The sequence below is a fragment of the Lemur catta genome, chromosome 22, assembly GCF_020740605.2.
Source record: "Lemur catta isolate mLemCat1 chromosome 22, mLemCat1.pri, whole genome shotgun sequence".
Classification (NCBI taxonomy): Eukaryota; Metazoa; Chordata; class Mammalia; order Primates; family Lemuridae; genus Lemur; species Lemur catta.
In genome coordinates this window covers 20,905,835-20,930,294 of record NC_059149.1, presented here as the reverse complement: position 1 = coordinate 20,930,294, position 24,460 = coordinate 20,905,835, and the positions used below count along the sequence as shown (strand labels likewise).

The 24,460-nt window shown below is 38.8% G+C and overlaps 1 protein-coding gene across 1 annotated transcript; it reads right to left on the bottom strand.

The window, feature by feature from the left end:
- Positions 1 to 445: 445 nt before the first annotated feature.
- On the bottom strand, positions 446 to 22,616 carry ATP6V1B2 (ATPase H+ transporting V1 subunit B2). The gene is made up of 14 exons (XM_045535469.1): positions 22,397 to 22,616; positions 15,724 to 15,779; positions 12,441 to 12,539; positions 11,618 to 11,711; positions 11,417 to 11,494; positions 10,750 to 10,889; positions 10,344 to 10,445; positions 9,920 to 10,017; positions 9,263 to 9,386; positions 7,177 to 7,327; positions 5,626 to 5,708; positions 4,818 to 4,922; positions 3,837 to 3,966; positions 446 to 1,881 (listed from the first exon to the last, which is right to left on the bottom strand). The coding sequence occupies exons 1-14, from the start codon at positions 22,530 to 22,532 to the stop codon at positions 1,742 to 1,744; spliced, it is 1,536 nt and encodes a 511-aa protein (XP_045391425.1). The 5' UTR covers positions 22,533 to 22,616; the 3' UTR covers positions 446 to 1,741.
- Positions 22,617 to 24,460: the final 1,844 nt, after the last annotated feature.

Below are 24,460 nucleotides of genomic sequence, written 5' to 3'. Positions count from 1 at the left end.
AGTGCTAGGATTATAGGCATGAACCAGCGTGCCCAGCCTAGGTTTTCTTTATATACCAGACATCCAATTAAGATATTATGGGAAGCAAGCTTTGGCTTTCTTCAATATATATTTAATTTTATATTTACCATCTTTCATTCATAGCAGATAAGTTCTAGAGGTCCTGAAAATGTCTGAAACAAAGAATGCTATGGAGCACTTGCATTACAGGAACTCTTGGCCCTGAATCAAACTATGGCATGTTGTAAGAGCTATTACTGAGAAGAGCTTGAAAAAGCAGCCTGGAAGACAGAAGGGCATAAAACATGGGCCATGTCCCTGCAACACCAGGGGTAGGCTCACAACACTGGTTACGATGTTCAAAACTGAACTAAAGAGATGCATTATTATACATTTAATTCTTGTTGCTTTTCTGGTTAGAAGATACAGAGTCACTTTAGGTAACTTCCATTTAATTTAACATTTATTTTCATTTTATATCCAGATATCACATTTTCTACATTAAAATATAATCATGCTGACTCCCCCCACCCCCAGACCCTCAGAGAAAAAAGTGAGGAACTTTACACAACTTGAAAGATGGAATGCACAGAGTAGAGAAGTTGCTATTGCACCCAAGTCCAAGTAACAAAGAACACAAAGAGACCAAACAGCAGACAGGGCAGAACTGCATAGAAGATAGCTCAGGGCTCGCACCAGGGAGGAGCAGGAATTAATAAAACTCTAAAGCTGTTAAATGCAATCACTTGTGCCACAGATTACCCTGAAAAGGTAAAGACAGGTCAGAAAGCAGAACCAAATCGGGGATTTTCCAAAGGCTGCTGTCTAACAGAGTTTAAAATATCCATAAACATAAGAGCTTTCACTTCCCACCTTGCCTTCGGCATCTGGTAAACACTTTAGAAACTTAAACCACTGTTAGCACAACAGAATGTAAAATGGATATAGGTTTTTCTTTCTTCTTCTTTTATTGTACCCCAAGCAACAATTCTATTAGCTATTTGAATCACGTGATTCCTCTGCATGGAAACCCAGTAAATATCACTGAGACAAGGCATCTTGCTGCTATCAGGTAAATGCCAGCTGTGCAAAAGTTGCATGATTCTGTGTGTTACTCAGAGGGAGAACTGTAAGACACAGGGGTCCCAATGCATATTACTAAAGAGGAAAAGGAAACTCCTTTTGCTGATCTATTCATTGTACAAGAACGAGCAAGTAGACAGTAAAATCTATCTGCTTAGAGCAGCAGCCCAGACCCACAGGCACACGACCACCCAAAAGAAAACACTCAGCAAAGAGCCTCTTGGTGGCTCTTCTGAAAGGAGATTTCTTTCAGGCCAGATCTTGCCCCTAATTTAGAGACCAAAACATTGTAACTTTAGACTGAAACTCTCCAGGGGGTTGGTTGAGAGGTAAGGTCTAAGAGACCCAAAAAATGAGGACGTTATTGCCTAACTAACTACACCACTATGTACAAATACATACATCAATAAGAAAACTCCATCCCTGCAGCTACTTTAAACAAAGCACTGAAAACCCCGGTTTTATGAGTAGGGGATATTTTAAAGTCTGTTAGCAGTTTAAAACATTGCAACACTGGCACAATATGTTACCTATTCTTTGTTTTTAATTACAGGGTAACACGGTAAACTCCAACACAAAGGTGGGGCCGGGGGAGAAAGGAATAAAGAAAACAGGACCAGTATTTCACAAGAGGACCAAGCCAGTGAGGAGGCAGCAGCTAATGCTTGGCAGAGTCTCGAGGGTAAAACTCGCTCAGGGTGCTCTGAGGGATTCTCTTCAGCATTTCTTTGGGAAAGATTCGGAGCAGTTGCCAGCCAATGTCCAAAGTCTCATACACAGTGCGATTTTCATAAGGACCTTAAAAAATTGAGATTGAATTAATAAAAGCAAAGGACTTCCAACTTAGCAGTATTACTCAGTATTTACTGTGTTATATGACTAGCAGTGTGAGTATTAAATATAAAAAAGGAAGAAGTTAGGACTCTCAAGACTAAATGAGACTGAATGTGGAGATGAGGGTACGAACAGTAAGTCCCACAGGGAACGAGAGGAAAGGAGAGGCCCGGGGGCTGGAGAGGGGGAGGAGTCTAGGGGGTGGGGCTGGGGCTGGGGAGGTTGATGTGGGCTTTGACAACTGAGTAGGATCACTGAACAACAGAAACTAGACTCAGTGTTTTGTCCAGAGATCAGTCAGAAAAGCAGTCTCTCTAGAACAAAGGTTTGCACAGGAGAGAAAAGGCTGAATTTGAAGAGACCAGCACAGACGTTTGCAAGGCCTTCAATGTCGATCGAGCACCTAACCACACGCACAGGCCTGTGGTTTTCGAAGTTGTTGTAACCATTTCTAATAGCAGAATCATCCTCATCCCCCAAATAAATTTTATTCTTCAACCAAAGAATCAAGAGTGGCTGGAGTTCTGGGTTCTTTTCTCTAGAGAAAAACATTTTACTTTTTAAGGTATTGAGGTTCTGCATTAAAAAAGAAACCCAACAATCATGTATATTTTGGGGATTTTAATATTAATAATGTATTGCATAACAGAAAAGCACACAAATCCTAAGTGTACAGCCTGAAGCATTATTCCAAAATAAATACACATGTTGTAACTACCACTGAAGTCAAGAATAGAATGTTACTAGCATGAGCAGGGGTGACGGGAGAGACCAAGCCAAACAGCTGGAAAACCCGACACACACTACGTAAAGGAAACCAGCATAGGCTGTTTTTAGTAGAGGGACAACCAATAAAATGAATAATAAAGCCACTCTGGCAATGGTACACAGGGAGTCAGGAGACTGGTCAAAATGCTGGCACCAGCAGCCACGGATGATGGGACAAAGGCTGGACCAGGGCCGTAAGACTCAGCGTATGGTCTGACGCAGCGGTCAGAGACCAGCAGCTTCAATATCACCCAGAAACTCAAAGAAATACAAAATCTCTGGCCCCAAGCAGATCTACTGAATCAGAGTCTGCATTCTAACAAGATCCCCGGTTGAGTCAAAACATATTAAAGTATGAGAAACACTCGACTAAGGTATTACAACAGAAACGAAATCAGAATAGGGTAAAATACTTTGAAGAAAAACAACACAAGTTCATAAATAACTGATCACTGGGGAGTAAGTGAAGAAGGTTAAGGATAATACCCAATGATTAAGCTCGGGTTAATGAGGACAATGGTCGTGCCAGGGGTAGACAGAAACTGCAGAGAGCACTGCAGCACTGCTAGACAGGAGGCGAGCTGGGAAAAACCTTTGGTTCTGCCCATACTGAGCCTGAGGGGACGGTGCAGAAACAATGACGGTGTCCCTAAGGCAGCTGGGGCTGTGGGATTAGAGCAGTCCAGAGTCCCCAGCATGGTGAAAAGTCAGTAACAGGGGAAAAAAGCACAGAAAGAACAAGTAACTGAGTAAGGAGCAGGAACATAAGAAATGGGAAAAGGAGATGAAAACAGATAACCAGGAAAGTCCTCAGGCCCCAAAGCCCCCAAAGCCCAGAGATGGCTGTCGAGGAAAAGTGATGAGGAAGGACAAGTGGCAATGGGGGCAGCACAGCAGAAGGCCAGCTAGATGGAGGTTTCAGAAGCGCAAGGGAGGAAGGAAAAACTAAGACAGTGGCTAAATAACTAGATAGGCAAGTTAAGATCTCCCCAAGGTGTTCAGAAGGCAGAGAAGGAGCCAGAGGGTTGGGAAGACCTCCTCCTCTAATCACAGGGATATGGACAGAGACCAGTGTAAACGCTCTCAGAGTGGGAAAGGCCAAAACCACATGAGGCTTTGTATGTTAGCAGGAAAACCAACAGTCATCTTACCCTGAGCAATAAAGTTCCTCTCAAACTTCTGCAGAAATTCCAAGTAAAGAAGATCATCTGAGGTGAGAGCTTCTTCTCCCACTACAGCTTTCATGGCTTGCACATCCTTCCCAATCGCATAGCACGCATACTGAAGAGAAGACAGGCTTGTATGAGTACACAGAAGATTTTACAAATGTTAACAGTAACCTGGGATATAGAAATGCACCGCTGTAGTTTTCTTCATGAGAGACCACAGAAGCAATGTATAAACACAATTCACATAAAGCTCACGTGAAAGTACCAGAAGGACTTTATAATAATATCCTTCCTCAGAGAGGAGCCTTCAGGCATGCAATACAGAGACATTAACAACATTTTACAGAAAATACACTTCCTCAATATGTCAATGAGCTTACAATTCATAGAGCATTTGAAATTGAGAACTCCTGCTTAAACCATGGAGAAATCTCTCTTGAAGTTCCATTCAAGAAAAATATTTGTGCTATCAATAGGTTTGTCATTTCTACTTTATGGTCAAAATTGTTCTCATTTGTGTTTGGTGTACAATCTCGTGACTATAAAAATCAAGGATTTCATGTAATATATGAAACTATCTCTTAGTGTTCTGGTGATTGCTTAATATACTAAAGCAAGAAATATGTTAGATCATACTTTCAAGAACATTTTACACATTAAAATTATTAATAAAAAATTAAAACCACCTTATTGCTTGCTTTATTTACAAATTATGTAGCACTATACATGAGTTTCAAGCATATTATTTTTAATATTGATTATCTACATCTATCCTCATGAGAAAAAGATTGTTTTGGTTCTAACAAATGAGTACATATCTTCCATTTCAAGCCTAAACTGAAATTCTACACGGATGGAAAAGAGAAAAATGATAAGGGAGAAAGGGAGGTATTAAGACTGCAGAAAGAACAAACTGAAACAGGTATTTATTTCTTTCAAACATCATTCTTAGAACACACGTACCAGCTGGTTGGAAACATCGGCATGATCCTTTCTGGTCATACCTTCTCCAATAGCAGACTTCATTAACCGTGATAGGGAGGGTAGCACATTAATAGGAGGGTAAATCTTAGGTAGAAGAAAAAAAAATACTGTATTTAAGTACAAAAATTCAAGCTTTACTAACAGTAAAGAAACATTTGAAACTCATTATTACCCCTTAAATCATATAAAACTGCTGTTTATTTTCTCCATGAATTCTAATATCTTTTCCTAGAGAGAAAAGGTAGTAAGAAACACATTATAGCATTGTATTTCTTTTGAGATCAAATCCAAAGAGGTGTAATTTACAAAACAGTTCAAGACTATTTTGAAAAACAATTTTCAACCATCTGCCTGGTAGGTACTACCACATGAGCAAATTTAAATGGTCTTCTGAACTCTGACTCAAAAAATCATATCCAAAATAAAACGATTAACAAGAATTCTATCTAAAAGCTGATTTTAAAAGCCACGTCTATTACAGAACTATCAAAAATCCGTTTTTCTATTAATAATCAGATTGGTGGATATACTACTATGGAATAGAATACCCCCCAAAATTGAGGTAACAGACTCTATTTTAAGGCACAATAAAGAAAAGTGATCATTCTTAATTCTGGCCCTCCACCCACACCAGAATTTTAGTATACAGAAATGACAATTTTATAGCCATATTAAAAACAATTCAAATTGACACTTTGAACAAAATAATTCCTAACAGCAAAATCAAAGTCACTAAGGAGAGATGAAAGATCTGTAAGCTTTACTGTTTTGTTCACATGTCAATTACCTGTCGGTTGTGCAGCTGTCTGTCCACATAGATCTGCCCCTCCGTAATATACCCAGTCAGGTCAGGGATGGGGTGAGTGATATCTACCAGAGGAAGACACATGATGTTAAACTTGGCATTTTTAGTTTATGAGCTTTAAAGTGGCCATCTCATAGAACCAAACCCACAAGAAGTCAATCTGTACTACTTATAGCATTACCTACAAGAGTGTTATTAGAACAATTTTCTGTGATGATGGAAATGTTATGTGTCTGTGCTGTCCAACAGCGTGGCTACCAGCCAAGTGTGGCTACTGAACACTTCAGATGTGGCTAACCCGGAAAACTTACTTTAAATGTTATTTAATTTGAACTTAAATAGCCAAACATGGCTAGCAGCTACCATATTGCCAGTTTACTTTTTCTGGTTACAGCAGTTAGACGGTGTTGGCACTAAGAGGTAAACAGCTACACTCATAAAAAATACCCTCTCTCCTAGATATGTGCTCATCCCTAAAAATATAAATAAAATTCTATTTTAAACACAAAATTCCCTTACAGAAATTTACCAACCTGATGTATACTGAGAGAATATTCTTAACCCATAAGCTATCTCAGATGGATGTACAACATTTCACCATGCAAATACAGGGATGCCAGACAAGGAAAGCAACGCTAGACAAGGAAAGCAACACTATGCAGGCCACACCGGAAAGGGCACACAAAGCAACACGCTTCTAAACCTGTTAAATTGCATAATTTTGTAGCTGCTCCCTTAGAACGAATCATTTTCACGTCAGAGGCAGTGTAGCATAGAAGTTAGTGTAAATTATGAACTCAGACCACCTGAATCCTAATCCTATCACTTCCTAACACTGACAGGTTACTTTGACTCCCTGTGCTGAGACTACAGCACCTGCCTCCAAGTTGCTACAAGGATCAAATGAGTGAATACTTACAAGGCACTCAGAAGAGAGATCAATTATAACTGTTTTTGAAAATATCTTGTAAAAGTGCTTTCTAAAAACTGAAATAAGGACAAGAGGAATTCTGAACGGTCTCACCCCAGGAGCCACCCTGAGCACCCACACAGATGCACTGCGCTGTGTGTGATCACAGACACAGTAAAAAAAAGTCATTTCTAACCAGCCCTTGGTTAAAAATTCTGCCTCTAAAGTCTTGTGGCATTTACTATTTGTGCTCTTCATGTGGCACTCAGCATAAACAATCTTAAATTCTTGGTGCACAATACATAACATACTCAGTCCCCAACTAGACTGAGTAACTTACATTAAGTAGAGAACATACTCTTTTTAAAAATTCCTTACATTTAAAACAGCAGGCACTCAGTACCTAATAAATGGAAGTGAAAAATTTAAATTAAGAAGAAAATTGCTCTTCTTCCATAAAAAGGATAATTATGGGTTAGTTTCAAATGAAAAATTTTATGTAAGCATAAGTAACTAGTTAAACTCTCAAAAGAATTTCAACCTAAAAAGGCCAATGGTCTTCTCTCTTAGAATCAGAATCCTTACAATAATTATGTCTGCTATACACAAAGATTAAAACTTACCATCGTTAGGCATGGTGAGAATAGGGATTTGAGTAATCGAGCCATTTCTACCTTCCACTCGCCCAGCACGTTCATATATTGTGGCTAAATCTGTATACATGTAACCTGGGAAGCCTCGTCTACCAGGCACCTCCTCCCTGGCTGCTGAAACCTGACAGCAAGTCAAGGAGAACATCACACACCAGAATTTAACAAGTAAAGCTTCGTTAGAACGTGTTTGTTTAAACATGCCAAATTAACAAGCTGAAAATCCCATCCTGTTCATTTTAAATACTGTCTTTAAGAGATGATTTTTAAAAAATCTCCTAGCAACGTAAGTTCGAATTATTCTGCAAAAAAATGTTGACAGTGGAGGACCAGTTTTTTCCCCAAAATCATATTGCTGTAATATAAATTTTCAAATAGTTTGCTAGAAGAAAATCTGTTTGCAATTCTATAAATCAGAGGAAGTTAATTTTAAAACTGAGAAAAGATTCTTAGTTCACAAGATTTATTTCATGCTGTGAAGCTAACCATCTGTATGTAAACTAATCCCAAAAAGGTCAAAAGGGAAAGAAATGTATACCAGGAATCATCTATTGTACCCTACATACTTATTTAATTTAATCCTCACAACAACTCCATAAGGAAGGCTGGCTGGAATCAAGGGTCAGATATAGTTTCCCAAGATCACAAAGCCATTACACTGCATAAAATAACAATAAAATGGTCTTTCTCTTAGAGACACGCATACTGGAATATAGGCATACAAATTAACCTACAATCAACAAGAACCCTAAAGTATTATTAAATGCAACTTCTAAATGCTATTTTGGTACCTACAAGAGTGTGCTATACAACAGCAGTGCTACTCAAAGTGTGGTCTACAGACTAGCTGTCATCAATGTCCAATGAGATAATAGAGAGGGCAAGATAAGCATTTAGAAAGTTTAACAGAATAATTTTGTCTTGTTAGAACTAATAATAATTTTAAAATCTGGGTTTATGGATTATACATCTTTTAAAAAATTTCACTTTTCTAATAACTAATTTTTATTGTATTTTACAAAAGTATTGGTCTTTGATCTATGAGGGAAAAAATAGTCTTTTACCAGAGTTAGTCTGAAATAGCAATGTATCAAAGTGAGATATGGTGATGGATCTTGGGGGATTTTAAGAAGCAAGCAATTTAGATAGCATTTCTCTTCAGAAGTTCTTTTCCCTTTTTATATGCTTAAAAGAGTAACTTACTCAAAATTTTAGTAATTTATATTAGAACACCCCAAAACTTCTGGGTAGTAACTGCTAGAATCTTAGTATTGTTCCTAACCAAAGATTGGGTTTTCTAAAGAAAAAGGTACTGAAGAGAGAACTGCCAGAGTATGGTCTTTATTTATTTAAATATTAACATCATTAAAAATGGAATTCTAAAAAGTTAAAAATTGATAGTCTGGACAAAGAATTTTCTGGGAGAGTAACTGAATAAAGAGCCTGTATTGTTTACTCCCTTTTACAATCTTTTTTTTTTTTTTGAGACAGAGTCTTGCTCTGTTGCCCAGGCTAGAGTGCTGTGGTGTCAGCCTAGCTCACAGCAACCTCAAACTCCTGGGCTCAAAGGATCCTCCTGCCTCAGCCTTCCGAGTAGCTGGGACTACAGGCACTCACCACAATGCCTGGCTAATTTTCTGTTTCTATTTTTAGTTGTCCAGCTAATTTTTTCTATTTTTAGTAGAGATAGGGTCTCACTCTTGCTCAGGCTGGTCTCAAACTTCTGACCTCAAGTGATCCTCCTGCCTTGGGCTCCCAGAGTGCTAGGATTACAGGCATGAGCCACTGTGCCTGGCCCTTACAATCAGTTCTTAATCCGTAGAGACACTGCAGTATGATAAACAGGCTAATAATTTAAATCTCATCCTCTAATCATTTCTACCAAGTTGACAGAAAAGAAGTTGTATTTTCCTTTCTGATTAATTAAGGTATTCTAATATATGAGCAATGAGCTTGAAAACATGATTAAACAAAAAAGAAAACTCGCAAAGGGACAAGATAGCCCTGAAAATCAACCCATTTGGTTTAACTGACAGGGAAAAAAAAAGAAAACACTTACCTCTCGAAGTGCTTCAGCGTAAGAACTCATGTCTGTCAGGATAACCAATACGTGTTTCTCACACTGGTATGCCAGAAATTCAGCTGTGGTCAGAGCCAGGCGAGGAGTGATGATTCGCTCAATACTGAAAGGGAACATTAAGCCCTAGGTCACACAAACCAGAAGGCCAAACCCAAACGATCCTGGAAATAATAGTACAGTTCCCCTTTTAAAGTTTTAAATAAATTGAAGAGAGTAAAGCAATTTTTACTTTAAAAAGTCTTAAGTAAGGCAGTTGCTTTATAAATTTCTCAGAGCTACACAGCTTCTCAAACCAAGCGGAGGGTACGTAGGGCGAGGGGAGGAGGGAAGAGAGAAATGGAAGGCAGATTTCTCAAGAAGAAAAACTGCATGCTAGGTAATTTATATGTATGATCTCATTTAGTATGCAGAACAAATGAGACAAGTATTTGTCACATTCTATGAGCTTCAGAACCTAAGTAATTTGCCCAATGCCAAATAACTACCAAATAGCAGGGGTGGAAGTGAAACACAGGGTTACCTCATTCTTAGGCTCATATATTTTCATTACCACCCATCTTACCTCTCCCTAGTCTTAAGTAACATTTTTGACCCTGGGTCTGGGCAAAACAAAAAGAAACAGCTATATTTACTTACGTTGGGTCATTAGCCAAGTTCAAAAAGAGGCAGACATTGTCCATTGAGCCATTTTCTTCAAAGTCAGATTTGAAGAACCGGGCAGTTTCCATATTTACCTAAATAGCAATGATTTCGTTAGTGGTGGGAGAAGAAAAATTCTCATCATTTATTTCTCATGAAGGCCAAGCTACACGATCTAAAAATTTCAAGTACCAAAAAAACTGTCACAAAAGTCAACAGAGTAAAGAGACTGTTTGGGGCATAAACAGTATTATTCTTAAATTTCAAATTAGTCAAACGCTAAATTTTAATCCTTAGTTTGGCCAAAATGCCAAGTTGCAAATTCTCTACATGTGTAGTTTACTACATTGTTCTAGTAACACAAGCAATTAATTTTATATGTCATACTAAAATTAAAACAAATAAAAAACCTTATACTTACACCCATAGCAGCAAATACAATTGCAAAATTTTCTTCACTGTAGTCCACTACATCTTTGGATTTCTTTACCAAACCAGCCTGGCGACAGATCTGAGCTGCAATCTGAAGAGGATTATAAAAGAACTGAGTTGAAATCTAAAATAACATTTCTACAACTAAATAATTTTTATCCTAAACTTTTTGGAATTGTAATCATACATGAAACTGGGAGGTTTTAGGGGACTTACCCAACAAAACTATTTTGTATTTTTTGAGAAGATATGCAAGGGCCACATGGACAAAGAGTCAAGGTAACTGGATTATACAAACAAGAACTTTGAGTATTTATTTTGAAAACCCTTTATTTCTAACAACAGTGATGCATTTAGAAATTCTTCCCTGCTAAATTTCAGATCCTAGTTCTCACCTCATTGTGCGGTAACCCAGCAGCAGAGAAGATAGGAATCTTCTGCCCTCTAGCAATACTGTTCATGCCATCTATAGCTGAAATGCCAGTCTGAATCATCTCCTCTGGGTAGATTCGACATTGAGGATTGATTGGCTGACCTAATGCATTTCCAAAAGGAAAAATTTTAATTTTTAATTAATCTGTCTGCACAGTATTCATCAATGGAAGTAGAAATCAAATCAAATTTAAAAGAGAAAGCACCAAGAAGGCCAGAACTGTATAAAGCATTTCTCTCTATTCTTAAAAAGCAGTTTACTTTTAAAATCTGAAACTTGAAATAATTTTTACCTTTAGTCTTTCGTAGACTCATAAAACATACCATAGCAGAACTCAAGTTCCTAAAGTGAAATAACGGTATAGCAAAGAGGAGAGACATCCTAATTTCAAAGTTATGGTTTTACCATATTCATTTCAGATATATCCTACATATTTTATAATATCTTAAGATATCACATAAAATTATAAGGTAATTTCTAGGAAAAATTAATTTATGAAATAATTTATAATCTATGGAGAACATTAGTTACCTACTTAAAATGTATCACAAAAATCACTATCTGGTAAAGGTACAAGATAGACAGAGGCTATTTTCTCTAAAACACAGAAATCCATCTACTAGCCTTACCCATGATATCAAGAAAGTCTTCAGCCAGTACAACAGGACCTTTGTCAATGGGTTTTCCTGATCCATTGAATACCCGACCTATAAAACAGTAACAAACAGTACACGTAGACCATCAAATACTCATAATTTTTTAAAACCTTATGAAATATGTTTAAAAGTGAAACAGATTTCCACTCAGAATGAAGAATCATATCCATTTACCAAGCATATCTTCAGACACTGGTGTTCGGAGAATATCCCCAGTAAACTCACAGGACGTTTTCTTGGCATCTATACCTGAAGTCCCTTCAAATACCTATGAATAAAAAGAATACATCAGAAGGGTAAAAGAAACTTAGATGGTGGGCACTCAAACTGCCCTTATAAAGTAAGATACATAAATGTATACTACTTTTAATATACCAGAGAAATCTTCACGGTGATGAACCAAATTATCAATTATAGACCAACGGTCACACCTGTAGGCCAAATTCCATTACCAAGCTAAGTATGTTTTTTACATTGCCAAAGAGTTATTTAAAAAAAAAAAAAAAAGAAATATGCAAAAGAACTCACGTGGCCCCATAAATTTTACAGAAATTTTGCCAACACCTCAGCTAGACTAATTTTTAGGGGAAGATGTTATTTGAAAAAAACTATCATTTCCCACAATGAGATAACATTAAAAACCAGAGACCATAAGAGACAATGTAAAGGAACAGACTCAGATACAGTTTTGGTTTCAACCCACAATCAGTGAGTGAACTCTGCTTTTCGGCTTTCTCGTTCTATGTTATTATTTCATTTTACCCATAAAAAAAAAAGCCATTTTACCAGAGGAGTTATTGGACTAGAGTGGATGTAGGTGGCTGACACTTTGGGTAAGATGACACACAATAATTGTTTGTTTTTTCCCCTTGCAACCAGTAATCAACCTCCAAAGACACTTATAAAGTGATCATTAGAAAAAAACAAGTAGCGTTCCTTAGGTGTTTGCTGTTAGTAAACAGTTCAACTTGCCAAGTTTTTAAAGTGGAGTGCTCACCTGAACCACAGCTTTGGAACCACTAACTTCTAGAACTTGCCCACTTCTCTTCGTGCCATCTGGTAATGTCAAGTGGACAATCTCAGCATATCTGGGAAACTAGGCAGGAAAAAATAAAGGATCAATAATCAACATTTTAAAAGCTCCTCAAATTACTCTATATGCTCTATCTCTACCGTGGCATGTCTGCGTGGGCAATTCCTAATCTCCCACACGCTCAGGTTTATGCTGAGATAGTTTACAATATCCCCAGGTAGTTTACGTCCTTACAACACACATCACTGACACAAATACTGCCAGATACAGCATAAGGTACAGAGAGATGACGTTTGGAAAAGATGTTAGGAAAAGATTATTCCTAACAAGCCCCTTTCAACCACTCCAGAGTGTATGTTAATGCAATGACGTTTGAAAGCTCCTAAAGGAGGTGGGGGAGGGAGGTTGCCAGGGGAACCAACCACCTGATTAGAGGGTTGGAACTTTCAGCCCCATCCCCTGACCTCTGGAAGAGTAGTGGAACTCATAATTGACTTGATCGCCACCAGCTAATGATTTGATCAATCATGCCTAGGTAATGAAGCCTCCATAAAAGTCCTAACTGAAGGAGTCTGGAGAGTTTCTGGGTTCAAGAACAAGAAGGTAGCCATGTACTGGGAGGGTGGCCCGTCCCAGCTCCACAAGGAAAGAAGGTCCTGTGCTCCGGATCCTGCAGGATGTCACCGTATGTATCTCTTACTCTGGCTGTTCATTTGTATCTTTTAATATATCCTTATTTAATACATCAGTAGTATTAATAGTGAGTAAACTGTTTTTGTGAGTTCTGTGAGCTATTCTAGCAAATTACAGAGATTGAGAAGGGAATCTTCGATTTGCAGCCAACTCAAACAGTAGCTGTGGGTAATCTGAAGACCCACCACTTTTGATTGGCGTGTGAAGTGGGGGACAGTCTTGTGGAACTGAGCCCTTAACCAGTGAAGTCTGCCCCAACTCCAGGCAATTAGTGTCAGAGAACTAAGTTAAATTGTAAGACACCCAATAACGGATGTTCGCTGAAGAACTGAATTGCTGCAGGGAAAAACCCACATACTTGGTGTCAGAAATGAAGTACCTACTGAGAACAGTAGTAGAGAGGACACTGGAGTTTTCCTTTCACTGACTTAAACCAGAATGTTTCTAGAGTCTCCTGAGTATGCTATTTGCTGTAGACTGCAGGGGATACTCATTGAGGTTAAAAGTTGGTTCTATTCCTTATTTTCTGCAAGGCTTTTTGTAAAATGAAATAAGTAATCTTATGAGATACTTTTTCTGTATTTATTGAAAAAAGCATAAACCTTTTCTAGTTTAATCCATGAATGTGCAGAATTATACTGATATATTTTCTAATATTAAACTATTATCTTTGTATTACTGGGATAAACTCTACTTTTGTCATATTTTTGTTGATTTTTAACAGATATTTTTGCTAACATCTAACATTTGAATACATTTAAGAATTTTGGAATCTGTGTTTATAAATAACTATATTTTTCTTTTCTAGTATGATCCTTTGTCTGGTTTTGGAATCAAAGATATGCTAACTTCATAAAATGAGTTGGTAACAGGGCTTCATCTTCTTCTATTCTAACTAGCATGATCCTTGATCATATGTGTATGTTTTAAGTTAAAAACAAAAGCCAAAAATGAAAAACAAACAAACAAAAAACCCCACTCTAAATCTCATGGTCTAAAGCCATTTTTTCTACAACTACATAAAATTTATTTACCTTACATGGAACTATACCCCAAAGTAACACTCATGAAGCTTTTTCAGCTCTCTTAAAATTACTTCCTCAGAGATGTTTTCTAAGTCCGTCCCATTACTGTCTCTCATGGTGCCCTAATTCACCCTTCATAGAGCTTCCTAATTACACGTTTATGTATTTAGACTCTATTTGCTTCTCCACTGCCCTGTGCTCCACAGAGGGGGACTCTTTCTCACTTCCACCATTATGTTTTCTGTGCTAACCTCAGCACTTAACATCATTGAAACTCAAATAGTTTCTGAGCTGTTTTTCAATAATACACTAATATAAAATTTCTTACTTTAAAAATATGACCCCAAAGTTTTATTTAGTAAAGAATGTAGAAAAAACGAGAAATAAAGCTTCCTAATAATTTTCCTCAAAAACTAAAAGTGTAGGCTCTATTCTTTCCCCAAACATGAATGTGCATCTATGTAAATCCTGTACAGCTTGGGTTCAATATATTGAGGCTCTGAATCAGTCTGCAGCCTAGCGTGAAACTGCGGCTAGAAAATAAAATTGCTAGGCTTAATCCTGAGATTAATTTATATAGGCACCTTGTCACACACAGAGTTTCTCTTAGCGATAAAGAGACAATGCACTTTGCCCTTTCTTTTAAGAAATGTTTCTCAATGTATTTTCTATTTCCAGAAGAGTCACATGCCAAACACACACCCATCATTAACCTCTCTCAACAAACTAGTAATTATGTGCTTCTCCCCCAACCCACCCCAATGACCAATGCAGAATTATTGTTCTAGAGAGTATATTACATAAATTACTTTCTTGGAGGGTATTGTGATTATACAGCTCAGGCAAAGGGCTTAGCGCCCAGGGTATCCAAGTATAAATTATATTCTATGCCTCTCTAAGATAATAATTCTTAGGTGTAACTCTGGCTAAAAAACACGTAACTAAAGGAACTTACAACAAACAGAATAAGTAAAAACAATTCTTTGCTTTAAGGTTTTAGCCACTATTGAGATAATCTGTTCTTGTACATTCATTATTTGAATACCAATGTCAAGCCCTCAAAGATAAAAGATATACTCAAAGATAAAAGTAACATTGTTCATTTACTCAAGAGCTTAAAATTTAGTGGAAAAGATAAATACTGTTTAAAAAAAAAACTATAACACATGGCAGTCTATGACAAGGGCCATAAGATACCATGTATCTGTACAGTACTCTACAGTTTATAAAACACACTCATAAATATTATTGCTGGTTTTTCCCCTAATAAATCTGTTAGGTAGGATTAACTTTTTTCTTTTTTTAAGTTTACAGATGAGGGACTCAGGGCCACAAACAGAATCTATAGCAGATCCAGTACTGGAATCCAGCCTGTGGCTTTTGGTCTACAACTCTTGTCTCTGATATAACACTGACATTCAGTCCCAAGAATGACTTAAAAATCATAACAAAAATCTAAAGTGTATTATACAAGACTTAATGCCACGTTTTTAACTACATAAATAGATTATAACAGATAGTGATATTACCTTAACTTGATCTAAGATCACTAGTGGACCATTGACTCCTGATACTGTCTTGTATGCTGGAAAGAAACACAGAAGAGTCAACTTTTGTCAAATAGCACAAAAGCCTAAATTACCTCTACTTTACCACATCTATTGTAATATGAAACTCAAATAGCTACAACACTTTTCAGTGAACTTGCAAAATGTCTGTCCTTATACAACTTTTCATAACCCACCCTCATCCAACCAAAAACATTCTCAATCCTTACTATGAGTAAGTCATTGTTCTAAGCACCCAAGATACAAAAACAAGGCACTGAGGGACAAGACTCTGCTCGTTCAGTATCATGTGGGGAGAATGTGATGAGATAAGGGCTCTCACCTGAGGAGCACCGAGGGTTTGTGGGAGCACAGCAGAAACAGTAACAGTTCCCACCACTGAGAGAAAAGGAAAAGCTGTATAGAGGACATGGCAATTAGCTAAGTTGATCAGGAAGAGAAAGGGAATCCTTATGTTAAGCGAAGTGACAAAATTCACAAAGGAAACTGAGAACATGTAGCCTGCAAGGTAAAAAGCCATGATTAAATGGGTATAAAAACGAGGGAGAAAGAACTTTGTGAAGGAGGGAGTGGGCAATGGAAAGCAAGGCCAGGGGTAAATGAGTACCCTTTAAAAAAGTCAAATGTTACCACCAGGTTAGAGGGTGTTATTTTCTGCTGCCACACCCTAGGAATAAACTGCTAGTCTACAAGTCCCTCATTTTAGAAAGGAGGTAGCCACCCTTAACCTTAACCATACCTATGTGGCAAGTGTAATGGTAATTACGTATAAACAGAACACTCAGGGGAGAGTAATTCTAACAGACAACTTCAGAATTCACTCAATTTCATAATCAGAACAGCTGAAAAAATACGTGCAATCAATTTTTAAAGAAAACTTACTACAAGGTCTAAAATAATTTACATGAAACTGTCAACCAAGGATTTTTCACTTGCTTGATTTCTTTTGAGGTCTCATAACAAGCTTGGACAGAGATTCCTAGCGCAAGTATGGACTCCCAAGAATGAGGAAACCATTTAATAACCAGTCTGTCCACCGAAGGGGCTTCGGAATTTAAAACCACAATTCCTTCAGCCTAAGCACCTAACAGCCAGGAAGCAAGTGCCCTGGGACAAAAGCTGGGACAGAGCAGGTCAGCACTATCAGGGCTTCCATCTGTCTTTCATACCAATAGGACATTTATGTCCAGACATAAAATACATTGAATACATCGTAACTGAATACATCAGTGATTGTACTGTAATTGTCAACAGAGAGTTTTTTAATTTCATCTTAAATAAAAGGCAAGTCACGAGTTTAAAACGTAAGCTACTTGAATGGATGGTAATACAAAAGGATTAATCATTCCCCTAAGATTACTAGAAAGACTCCACTTGGCACATTTTCTGCCACTTTTATGAAAACCCGCCCCATTGTTTTAAAATAATCTAAAATTCTTAAAAAAATTCTAACCTTTTAAAAAAATTACTTCATTTTTCTCATTTTAAAAGACTCCCAATATTCCATTTTTCGATGACTTCCTAAAATTGCTAAATGGAAATGGAAAGTGAGCTACACTAGAAACACATTTTCTTGAAACCCAGTTTTCAGAAATAAATTATAGAAACACAGACCTTTTCAAAACCCTTACCTAAACAGTTGGGGTGGGGGTGGGCAATCTAGTTTTCATATTTATAGGAAGCTTTGTTTTGAGTAAAATGCAACATCAATAAAATCTTTCAAGTTCTTAAAATTCTCTTTACTTTTTCAACAAGATTGCATCTCCTTTGAACTTCTAATCTGTACAGCAACAATGCTTCAGAATCTCACGTTTAAAATCCAAGCTCATTCCAAACTACGAAGTTTTACCAGTCACGAGCAAAAGCATGACCAAGAAAAAGAAGTCACAGCTTTTCCTGGAAACAGTGAATCAAGCTGACTTCTACCACAGAAGACAAGATTCTACTTCATGAAGAGTCTCTAAATTTGCAACAATGTATACAGCCTTTAAAAAATCCAGTAAGTAACCCTGCAAGCTAACTGATTAACGCCAACACACATTTAATAAATACTGCTCAGAATTTCTAATTTAATCTCTGTAACTATTATTAATTACTCCAAGTTTTTGAAGAGAAAAATTATTCTCAGGGAAATTAAGTAATATGTCCAAGGACCTGAACCTATATAGTCTGGCTCCAGAGTCATTTATTCTTTAACTCTACTGCAGCCCAAATTCTAAAACTGAACTGGTCATTTTTTTTGTGGTATGATACACTCTTGCACTTAAAAGAATTAGGAAACAACGCTACCCCAAATAATTTCACAAGTCTGCAATTTTAGCTATTAAATGTTTTCACTATTTAATACACTAGGCAATATTCCCTTGTGTCCACATTCTATCACTGCTGCAAAACAATCTTTCTCCAGTACGGCCATAGCCACTGGAAGTGTTTAAGCAGAGAAAGGAGTGGGATGGAGACGCTTGAGCAGTTTCCTAGCACTGAAAACCATGAAAAGCACAAGAGGACCAAGACGACCATTTCTGATACAAATCAGAAGTTAAACATGATTGGTTTAAATTCAACTGAAATATAAAAACTAAACTAATAAATACTATAACTCAAACTAAACAAAAATACTACCAAACTTTACATTTGGAGCTTCATGCTTTTACAGAGCATCTTTGGATAGGCTATCTGATTTCATCTTCACAAAACACTGTGAGGTTAAGCGCTATGGTTTGAATGTCCTCCAAAACTCACGTTCATATTTAATCCCCAATGTGGCTATATTGAGAAGTGGGGCCTTTAAGAGGTGACTGGATCCTGAGGGCTCTGTCCTCATGAACAGATTAGTTCATCCATGGAATGAAGGGTTATCATGGGAGGGGCTTTACAAGAAGGGGAAGAGAAACCTGAACTAGCCCCTTAGCATGTTCAGTCCCCTCACAAGGTGGCACCCTGGGCCATCTCAGGACTCTGCAGAGTCCCCACCAGCAAGAAGGCTCTCCCCAGATGCAACCCCTCCACCTTGGACTTCTCAGCCTCCAGAACTATAAGAAATAATTCCTTTTCTTTATAAATTACCCAGTTTCAGGTGTTCTGTTGTAGGCAACAGAAAACAGACTAGTACAGGAGACAAGGCTGATACACCCTCTCTTTACACATAAGGAAACTAAGGCCCTGATAAATTTGTTTTTATATGGGGGGGGGGATGGTCCAGGCTTCTGTTTTGTTTTTCTTTAATCCTAAGGTTGTTACTTTATGATTCTATAACTTTTCTGACTTTAGTCCTCAGTATAGTTAGAAAATATGAAGAACACACAGTTCCTAGCTCTTGGACTGCAAGTGGGTACTAAAAAACAATTTATGTAAAACTATAGCTCTTTTCCATGACATAACTATTCCCAAAGAAAACCAAGCAGAGAAAATGATACCAAACACTACCTTTTATCCCTCAACAATATTTATCCAGCCTTCCTCACCATTAACAGTCCAAAGCAGAGATATCTGTGTAGAATCCAGCTGTCAAGGACATTAAGTTGCTCTCCAAAAAAGGCAAAATCCATTTACAACTTGTAAGGTTTTTTGGATTGGCAGGAGCCTGCCACCAGCCTTACACAACTTATGTAAATATTTCTATTTACCAAAATAATGACCACTCTTCTCTTGAAAATTTCCAAATGAACAAGAACTTGAGTTCACAGGTGCATAAATGGGGGATAATCAGAACTTCTGACAACATGGTACATATATGCTTATACTACATACTTAACACATCTTGCAACCAAAAAGTCTTACCTTCAATTCCGAACTATCAAGCAGAAAACAGTTACAGAGTAACACTGAAAAACCAAAATCTACACAGATTTTAAGGAGCACGTATTTTATCAGATGACATCCTCTTCCTCCAGCAGGGTAAGAGATTGTTCAACACTACTAACACCACTTAATGATTGTGAAATGTTCAAAGGAAAATTTGACTGCCATTGCACAATAACAGTCCCAGTCCTTTAGCCTCCACCTTACTGGCAAAACAAAACCCCAGAGCAGTCATCTTCTATTGTGCAAGAACGGTGGAGACTCACACCCTGACCAGTAGGCAACTGAGAAGAGGTTCTAGAAAAAAGCAAGAAGTCAAAGTTTATTTGACTTTTTGCTGGGGCTAGCTCTGCTTTATGAAGTAAGAAACTTAATGTTATTTCATCTAGACTCTCAGGAAAAAATGGAGATCACTGAATTCAAAATATTTAGCATCCAGAAGCTCTATGTAAAATGTTGAACCTTTTCTTTTAAAAGAAAATCAAGTTTTCACTCCTCGTGACCTTAGAAATTCAGCTGAAGTGCTCAAGATAACTTCCCAATTTCAAGCCTATCTTGTTTTCCAATTCTTGCTAACATTCTTATAATCCTGAAGCTGTTTTTATACAGGATTTGTACAGTGGAATTGTTAATATTACTCCATTCCTTCACTCAAAAAGCATACATTAAATAACTATAATTACATATCACCTTAGATGGTATCATCAATCTTTAGTTACAAGAATTAAGAGGTTGATCAATATTTATTCAGAAGCAATTAAAACTGTTGACTAGAATAAAAAATGTGGCAAAATAGGAAAAAGATGATATTTGAATGCAGTTAGTTGTTAGCCTAAGAATGATATCATTTATCCCTTTTTTTTAATTTTTAAATTTTTTATTTTTATGCTCAGTATTCTCCCTAACATCATCTATGCCTTTCAGAATAACCCACATACATAAGGGAAACTCAGCTCCACCGGCTCCCTACTGATTCCATACATGTTAAGAATCTATCCACTAAACCATTAGATCAAGGAATTTAAATCCAAGTCATACAGCAATTACAAGACACCTTCTTTGTGTCAGGCACTGTGCTAGGCACTGGGGATGCAAAAAGGATCCCTGACCTCTAAAGGTTTAAGCACTATACTGCAACAGTTTTGCCAGGAATAATTTCATCCGGAGAAATTCTTCAGCCACTGACTAGGCACACACAGAACGTCGGGAAATCATACTCATCTCTCTTAACGACTTACAACCTTAATCATGGAGTACTCTTTAAACAGTATTTCAGTCAAAATTCTCTGAATCGGCATTGAATAATTAAATGGCAACAGACTTTTGCACCCTTATAACCTTTTTCTAGAGGCACCACTAATGTCCATCTGTTCTGCCCAAACAAAAGCAAAGCAGACAAACGCAATTCGTAGAAGAGAATTTGTCATTCTTAGGTATAAATTTACAGACAAGGTTTATATAAGAATGCAACATCTGTCAATTTCCTAAAACACTTACTCAGCTCATTTAAACCCCCAACAGGCATTCTCTAATTCAAACAATTCACAGTGTAAAAGGCACATCTCAGCAATCCACAGAATCAAATGTGTTTTCCTTCTTCCTCGCACTGCAGTGCTGTCACATGACCCAGTGACAGATCAGGATGGGATTAGTCAGGCTTCAGATGGCCCAGACTAAAACCCATCATCTGAAATTCTTTTTCACCAATAAGCCACCCACAAACAGGCACTCTGGCAACTAACGCAGTCTCACCACCTGGGGATACATCAGGTGCTTTCCCAAGTTTTTCTTTTTTTTTTTTTTTAAGTCTATTTCCAGGGCTAATCCCCAGTTTCTAAGGAAGTTGTGAAGACGTTTGATGCAACACAACTGTATTCTTTAGTAATCAAGAACCATTTCTTTTGGAACTGCTGAGCTGTCCACTTAAACCTGGTTTATTAAGGCCTTTTGGTAATCACAGCAACGCTTAAGCCTATGCCTATATGCTGTACATGGGCAAAGTTGCTTGGCTTCCCTAAAGAACCTTGCACTCAACCAAGTTTGCTTAACTGGTCAGTAATGGAAGAAGCAACGGTAGAAACAGGCGCAATGGGAATTTAAAAACCTGGATTTTTAGTTTAGTTCCTGCTCTGCCAATAATTAAGAGCCTGAAGCCTGGCGAGTCCTACCCCTCCCAGAACCTTAGGCTTCTCACCTGTAAAACGAGAGGGCTGGACTAGATGACCTGCAGGGTACTTTTCAGCTCTAGCGTTCTCTGATATCTAGGTGTCCTCCTGTGGAGCAGCCCCTCCACGGAACGACAAGCCACCTCTCCCTCTGGCTGCCGGCCTGACCTCCATCCGCGAAAGGCCCGACCACGTCAGCGATGGCACTACACCGTCCGCCCTCGGCAGGAGCTTAAGACCTGCCCTGAGGTCCTCACCAGCGGGATGGAATGGATGGGAAGGGGCGTTGCCTCGACCCCTAGTCATCCAAAAGAAGTCAGGGGAAGATTAAGATCGGAGTGACAAGAAGTGGCCTTCAGAGACAGGAAGCAAGTGCCAGAGAACGCTCCAGCCTAGGGAAGTTGGAGAGGGTAGGGAATAGCCAGGAGCCCACCAAGCCTAGGAAAAAGTTCCAGCTGGTGCTCCTGCCCTTGGCCCGCCTCACGGAAACGTAAGGTGCACGCAAATTTCCTTCCAGAGAAAGACATGTGGGTCAGGGTCCGGGGGGGGGGGGGACACGGGAGGGAAAAACAAATCCCACCCCCCACGCGCTGGCTAAGCAGGTGAGTGGGAGCAAAGGGCTAGGCTAAGGAGCAAAGGCGGAAGGCGTCTTGCTCTCTGATACTCACTGAGGCGAGGCTGGGAGAGGTAGTTCCGACTAACCGCGAGCGCCTGCTCCCGAGATCCCACCACCGGCCCGCTGGTGGATACGGGTAGCTCGGGTGCGGCCCCGTTCACAATCCCCCGCATCGCCCGCAGCGCCATCTTGTCTCCTCCGTCCCGACTGGCCCAGCAGCAGCAGCGCCGCGCAGGCGCAGATATACCAGGGCGGCCCGCGCACCCGGCTCCGCCCATGCGCGCTGCGGAGCCCCGGCCTCGCTCCGCCCCCTTCGCGGCTCACCGCCCTCAGCCTCGTGACTCGGGCCGCGGGGGCGCGGCGGGCGCGCGCCCGTGGAGGAGCTGACCAGCGTGCTGGGAGGGCGGGCGCGCGGCCGGGACCGGCGTGAGGGAAGCGGGACAGCGACAGGAGCGAAAGGGGGAAGGGAGAAAAGGAGGGGAGAGAGACACAGACGAGGGGATAGAGAGAGAAGGAACGCAAACACGTACAAGAAGAGGTCAACGGATGTCCGTTTTCCAATAGCCTTTCACGACACTGAATGAGGAAAACTCAAGCTGTGAAAACCACTTTGAAAAGTCAAATGTAAAAGCTATCGCAGTGATTGTGAACATAAGGTACGGCATGCCATCATTTATTTCACCTCGCTGCCCTTCTACCCGATTCATTCACTCAGGTAACCGCTCAACAAACACATAGTGGCTCGTTTTAGGGTGTGGGTAGTGGTGTGAAAACCGAGTGGGAACAGATTGGGAAACTGCTTAAAGGATGGAACTACTGTAGGGTGACTGAGTAGCGGGGCAAGGTGACAGACAGCCCGGGCTCGAGGCCTGAGCGGCGGGACTGATGTGATGCTGTTGACAGGGTAGAACTTGGCTGGTGCTGGGGGAAGACATGAAGACTCTTCGGTTCTGGGATCTGTTAAGTTTCTTGTGGGATATCCAGAATGCGGTTTCTTTTCTTTTTTTTTTTTTTGAGACAGAGTCTCGCTCTGTTGCCCGGGCTAGAGTGAGTGCCGTGGCGTCAGCCTAGCTCACAGCAACCTCAAACTCCTGGGCTCAATCAATCCTACTGCCTCAGCCTCCCGAGTAGCTGGGACTACAGGCATGCGCCACCATGCCCGGCTAATTTTTTCTATATACTTTTAGTTGTCCAGCTAATTTCTTTCTATTTTTAGTAGAGACAGAGTCTGGCTCTTGCTCAGGCTGGTCTCCAACTCCTGAGCTCAAACCATCCGCCCGCCTCGGCCTCCCAGAGTGCTGGGATTACAGGCGTGAGCCACCGCGCCCGGCCCCCACAGCCCTTTTGAACCACACCACTGAAGCAAGCGCTCTTTAATTATGAGTGAAATTGAGCATCATTTAGTATATTTCATAATTAAAGAAAAAAGGCAAAATAATAGGAGACACCATTTTGATTCATGAGACTGACTATAATTTTTAAGTTTAATGTCTAAAGTTGGCAAGTATAAAAGAAAACAGGAATTTTAACATTTTATTGATAAGAGCGTAATTGGTATGAAATTTGGAAAAGTAATTTGATGATATCTCATTCGAATATTTCTGTGCTAGAAACTTATCTTTAAAGAAAAAAATATTTATATACACACTCAGTGTTTGTGACATATTTTCAATTATATATAATGCATTATATTATACATTATATAGTATATATTACTGTATTATATTATATACATGAGTATATTGACACAGATATTCAATGAACATTTTTGTAATAGTAAAATCCTAAAAATAATCTAAATGCCCATTTATAAATTATAGCCCATCCAGTCAAAGCTATTCCTCAGCCTTTCAAAATGAATGCAGTGGAGGCTTAAATGTTGAGATTAAAAAACAAACAAAAAAAACCCCCTCCGAGACACATTATTAAATTTAAAATGAAAAAGCAATTGCAAAATGCTATGTAGAGTAGATTAATTTATGAACATTTACATATATATAAAAATATGAGAGGGAAAATTTTACTTTTAGTTTAATAACCTTTGTATGTAGTTCAGTCTTTTAATATATGTTCATACTGATTTTTTTCAAATACAATATATGACATCTTCCTTTGT